General features: G+C 51.8%; 1 protein-coding gene across 1 annotated transcript; it reads right to left on the bottom strand.

The window, feature by feature from the left end:
- Nucleotides 1-4406: 4406 nt before the first annotated feature.
- LOC123185562 (ETHYLENE INSENSITIVE 3-like 5 protein) lies at nt 4407-5807 on the bottom strand. Its single transcript, XM_044597424.1, has one exon. The coding sequence runs from the start codon at nt 5805-5807 to the stop codon at nt 4407-4409; it is 1401 nt and encodes a 466-aa protein (XP_044453359.1).
- Nucleotides 5808-6142: the final 335 nt, after the last annotated feature.

Raw genomic sequence — 6142 nt, 5'->3', positions numbered from 1 at the left:
TTGCCTACCCAGTGATGCTGCTGACCTTTGGAGCTGCTGTTCTTCTTCCCCTTCCCTGTCTTGTCATCATCAGATTCGGGATCCTTGGTACTATCAAAATCAGCATATTTTACCAAAGCGGCCATGAGGGTCCCCATGTCGGTGCAATGACGCTTCATCCGTCCTAATTTCAACTTCAGGGGCCCAAACCGGCAGTTGCCTTCTAGGGTTAATACTGCGGTGTCAGCGTTGATGCGGTCTGAGGAGTGCAACACTTGTGAAACCCGGCGCACCCAATGAGTCATTGATTCTCCTTCCTCCTGGACGCATGCAGCTAAGTCCACTATCGACATAGGCTGTTTACAGGTATCCTTGAAATTGCTGATAAACCGGGCTCGTAATTGGGCCCATGAACTGATAGAATTAGCTGGCAAGCTTTTTAACCAAGTACGGGCCGTTCCTTCAAGCATCATGGTGAAGTATTTTGCACACGCTGTGTCATCCACATCAAGCATCTCCATGGCCATCTCATAGCTCTCCACCCATGTCTCTGGAGGTTGATCCGCCGTGTAATGTGGTACCTTGCGCGGGCCTTTGAAATCCTTAGGCAGGCGCACGTTGCGTAAAGCGGGGATAAGGCATGGCACCCCCAAAGAACTAGAAGTAACACCAGGTTCGATCGATATGGTTGGACGAACCGGCGTGAGCTGCCGAGCCTGATGCTGTGCGGCTAACTCGGCCTCCCTGCGGGCTCGGGCCCGGTTCACCACTTCCTGAGCGTCATCAGCACCACCCGTCGGGTTGTTGCCACGGGGTGCTCCATGTCGTTCATTACTCGACACTGCTGGTTCATCCATATGTCTGCTATAGCTCCGGCTTGGACGAGGGGTCGAGTGGATCCGGTCGCGGCTGTACGAGTACGCTTCCTGTTGGGCCAAAGTTGTCCTCAGAAGTTTCTTGACCCGTCGCGTCTCTACTGCTTGTGGCGAGTCACCTTCAATTGGAATGGCCTCCAGCCGTGCAGCAGCGGCAACAAGATTGTCCATTGGGTTGGAGTAATGACTCAGAGGCGTTAAAGCATCCTGAGGTATAACGGTGTTTTGACGAGGCGGGTCCATCTGACGGGGCTGAACCGGTGCACCGGTCCCAGGGGCTTCTGCCCGGTTCCCCTCCAGCGGATTGCCGGCTCTTGGTCCTGGAGTGTTGAAAAGATCTCTGTCCTCGAAAACCGGAGGTAAGCGGGATCGGTGCTTCCTCCTCATGACTTCATGCGACGCGCTCTGGTCCAACATAAGCCTGTAGGCCTAAGCGTCTAAAGCGGCCCGCTCTGCAGCCATCCTGGTGTCCTCAGCCGCCAGATCCGTCTTGGCCTGGGTGATTTGTTCCTTTACCTTTACAATCTCCGTGTTGTGAACATCCTGATCTGGCGGATTAACTTCCGCCATAAGCACAGCCAACGCATCAAATAGTTCTGATAGAACCTGAGCCGGCGGGCGCACAGGGCCTCCTGCCCCGGCAGCCGTCGCCGCTGCTGAACCGGAGATCGTTGCCGTGGCTGTCGAAGAATGAAGCGCTGCTTGTGTTCCGGTCATGAATATTCCAACCTGGTTAGGCAGATCAGAGGGGTCCGGAATACTGTCGCCATTGGAACAGCTCTCAATCCGGCCATCTTGTAGCTGATAAGAGATTCGGTTTCTCCGGTCGAAGATTCGTCACCGGAACAAACGGCAGTCGCCCCGCGAAGCTCCGATCCGTCCTCATAACTTCCTCCATGGATCACTCCCACGAATGCATGCTTCATGGCCGGTTTAACCCGGGCGGATCGCGCACGCTGAGCCGTCTCGACGAGGTCGGTGCAGATGTCCGGCTCAGGGCCCGGTTCACCAATCTTGCCAATGAAAACGTGAATGCTACCAAAGGGGACCCAGTACCCGTACTCAATTGAGCCGGCCTTGAGGCTCCAGCCTGCGTCGTCGATGTAGAGCTTGCCGCGACGACTCTTAGTCATCCGGCCTACACGTAGCCCCCGAGTCCTTCAAAGCGGCCCTCCAAGAACCGGAAACCATCGTGCGATCGCCCCACGGTGGGCGCCAACTGTCGTGGTTTTGTCACGGCAGATGTCCTAGAGAAAGGACTTAGTCGTGGAGCCATAGCGACGGGTTAGCTTGAAGGGGTTAAAGCGGACACAAGGACGCAAGAGAGTTTATACTAGTTCGGCCCCTTCAATGAAGGTAAAAGCCTACGTCTAGTTGTGATGGAATTGATGGGTGTTTCAATGACTAGGGAGCAAACAAGCTTCGCCTATGTCTCGAGTTGTTGTCTGTTGCCCTTGAACCGCCACCGGGTCATCCCCTTATATACATGGGTGGCGCCCGTCGGTTTACAGAGTCCCAACACCGGCTCATAGATGTGTCCGGTTTAGTCTCTACTTATTCCTAACTTACAATACAAGTTACATATTGACGCCGGTTTACGGCTACAGGCTCTCAACCGATTATGGGTCTTGAGCCCTCATCTACCTTCATGGGCTTTAACATACTTAACTACTGATGAAGTTAACCCGGCCCAGATAGGCCGGTTTACGCCCAGTAGTAATATCTCCAACAAATATGTTCTGCTGAACTTTTTCAAAAGCAACTTGGATGCTATATGAGGCAACTTTAGTGTTAAAAATCAGCAACTTTGATGCTACAGGAATTGCACCGTGTGTACAAGTGAATTCGCCTAGTAACCTCCTAATTAGCTGTGTGCACTAGTGTAATAGGTGGTTACCATGGTTCCGAAACTAAGTTGTAGATTGTTTAGTTGCCTACCATACTGTGGAAGTTGCTTACCATATAGTGGAAACTTCTCCAACATGGCTTCAAAAACCAAGTTGCCTACGTCGCTACAAAGTTGGCTATGAGTGATCCTCAATTTCCTACAATACAATGGAAGTTGTCCATAAGGGACCTAAGTTGCCTACGATGTTAAAAGGTTTTTTATGGGATCTAAGTCATCTATCATGACTTCAAATTTCGAAACTATGTGGGGATGGATGGTATAAGATCCGTGTGCTTTCTAGGGGGGAGTCTGTCCGACAACACTACTGAACGCGTGAGTATTGGCTACCCAGGTCGCGATGAGCTATTTCAAAACTAAACCCCACATGGATATGTACTAATGTTTAAAAAAAGCAACTTTAATGCCAGATGAGGCAACTTTAGTGCTAAACAGAAACAACTTCACTTCAGTAAATGTAACTAATTACCAACAATAAGCAAGAAAATAGTAATAGAGAACAACTTCAAAACAGACGTAAATAACATCACATCACCTTCATAAGCAACTTTCTTTCTACTAGAGACAACTTTAGTGCTAAAAATAGGCAACTTCTCTACATTTTGTGTCCTAGTTAATTTTGTATGACATTCTCCTAACTTCCCCACTGGTACTTCTAAGTTTTCTATTGTTCATGTTCGCAAGTCGCTGTTTCTACATTGCCTATAATATTACAATGTCATCTACCATCGATACTCTTTTTGTGTGCTATTGCTAGTTATGGTAGGAAACTTGGTGGTGAATCGAGGCAACTTCAAAGTATTTGTAGGCAACTTAGAAAAATAATGATAAACCACTTCACAATATTGTAGGCAACTATTTCTACAAAGTTAGGCAACTGGGCAGCAATGATAAGCAACTAATTACCAATATCAGGTAACTAGGCATCAATGTTAGGTAATTTATAGTATTTATAGGCAACCGAACATCAATTGTAGGCAACTAACCATCAAACAATAGACAACTGAGTAGCCGTGATAGACAAGTTGGGGTAATGTTAGCAAAATTCACGGATACACATAGTCCAGCTAAGTTGTTTTGTATATAGCACCAAAGGGGTCTGATGTTTTGTGTTTTTTCTCATTTTTATGCAAACCAACCTAATACATAGTCTACTAGGATAAAAAAAGAAGTTGCTTCGTATAGCATTATAGTTGCCTCCATCGTACCCAAAGTTGCCTAAAAAAAAGTTTGACGAAATCTATTCATATGGGATATAGTTTTGAAGAACTCGTCGTGAGAAACTCAACGGTGAAAATGGAACTGAATTTCGACGCTTGAATCAAAAGTTATGACTTTTAAATTTTTTTGAACCCCAACAAATACACGTGACGACAAGATCTAGGCTTATTTAACAGGATCACGTGGGAGGAGATGGTGACAAAGAACCAGGGTGCTTCCTTTTTTGGAAGCGCGTGCGGAGAGACCGATTGCATTTTCTATATATGGTAAGAGCGCTGGATCATACCAGTAGGCGCCTGAGCGCTCCCTAGCCACGTCCTAATCAAAAAGGCGCAAATAGTTAACAGAAAACCCAACCCTTACATATATACACACTCCATAATCCACATCGTCTTGATGTAAGAAATACAGTAACTATTAACCCACTAATCCAAATCCGAACTCCCCCAGTGCCATATCGGACTGCCCGGGCAGTCACTCATGTCGACCACATCGGCAACGCTCAAGAAATCGTCGAACATGTCATCGCGCACCGTCGCCGCGTCCAATACGCCGGTCTCAGCAGAAGAGGTATTGCTCTGCTCCCCGCCTCCAGCCGCCACGTCCTTGATCTCCTGCTCACCACCGTCTGTTCCCTGCAGACAGCTGTAGTACATCTTCATGAGCTCGTCGATGGAGTTGCGGTCCGCCTCCGCGACGCCGTCAATGACCGGCAGCGCAACCAGCTCCCGGCCACTACCACTGTCGTCATTACCTCCCGCACTCTCGTTGCCGACCCCTCGCTTGCGCTTGTCGACGTGCAGGCCGTGTTCCGCTTCCTGCGGCTCCTTGTCGTCGTCTTCCTCCTCGAGCGGCGTGATCCGCAGGGCGCGCTGCACCTGGCGGTCGAGCGCCTCCTCCTGGGTGATGACCCTGGACCAGGTCTCGGCGTCCTTGGCGCTCATCCTATGCTGCAGCCGCTTGGATTGCCACACGAGCTTGCGCATCTGGTCGAAACGCGAGCTCAGGTGCTTGATCACCGCGCTCAGCAGTGAGATCTTCCACGCCTTCTTCAGGTCGTGAGGCTTCCGGTATGGCGGCGGGCCCTGATGTGCCTGGGTCTCGCCCTGCAGGCCCCACCAGAACTCCTGGCCCGTCGGCCACCACGGCGGCGGCAGTCCCCTGTCCAGCGGGAAGCTCCGCTGCGGGGGCTCGCAGTGCTGGATCAGCGCTGAGAGCAGGGACCCCAGCGTGCTGTCCTGGATGTCGAGGAGCCCGTGGAGGAACGATGATCCCGGGCTCTCGAGGGCCGTCGACGGGCCGGCCAGGGCCGTCGGCCCGGTCCGCTCGAACCCAACGTCCTCCTTCCACCAGCCGCGGAGGCTGTCGGAGGAGCCGGACACGGGCATGCCGGTCTCGTCCACGATGCCGTACACGAACCCCCGCGCGTTGCACGCCTCCATCATCCTGAGCATGTGCCGGAGGACGCCGTCCTGCGCCCGGAGCATCGCCTTGCGGCGGTACCGTGACTCCGGCATCTCTGCCTCCTTCTCTGCTTGGGCCAGGTCCGTGTCCGGCCTCTGCCCGGTTGCTCTTCGTTCGTGCCCCGGGGTGCCCTCGAGCTTCATGAGAAGCAACTGGTCCTTCCACATGCGCTTCTTGAGGTCCGCGATCTCGATAGACTCTGAACCTGACTCGGACTCGCTGTCGTCCTGTAGGTCCGGCTCGGTGGCAACAGCCACGGCGTGGGGGTTGGCAGGGTCCGCCTTGGCCTTGCCTCTGTCCATGACTGCCGGTGGCAGCTCGTGCAGGCCAGGAATAGGTTTGTCGTTGCTGGGGCTTTCCATGGGAACGTAGCTGCTACGGGTGTAGCGGCTCGTCGAATTTATAGGTGCTACAGAAGAATGTAGAAGAAGGCTACCCGTCTAGGGATGCGAGCCCACCAGTGGGGTAGTGCATGGCCGTATCTTGACGGGCTCGGTAGCTCCCGTTGGAGCGCACATGGTTTGGATCACGACTCACGGCGTAAGTTGTTCTCTTCCAGCAGACAACGCAAACACGCAGCAAAACATGGAAGTGAGGAGAAGAAGATGCATGTACGTCAGTTCAGCCTATTCACTACCCATGCATGCACTAGAAAGTTCTTATGCGGAATGAGCCAAATATCCCAGCTGTTTCTTGT

This window comes from Triticum aestivum, chromosome 2A (assembly GCF_018294505.1).
Source record: "Triticum aestivum cultivar Chinese Spring chromosome 2A, IWGSC CS RefSeq v2.1, whole genome shotgun sequence".
Classification (NCBI taxonomy): Eukaryota; Viridiplantae; Streptophyta; class Magnoliopsida; order Poales; family Poaceae; genus Triticum; species Triticum aestivum.
This window is presented reverse-complemented; position numbering and strand designations above follow the sequence as displayed.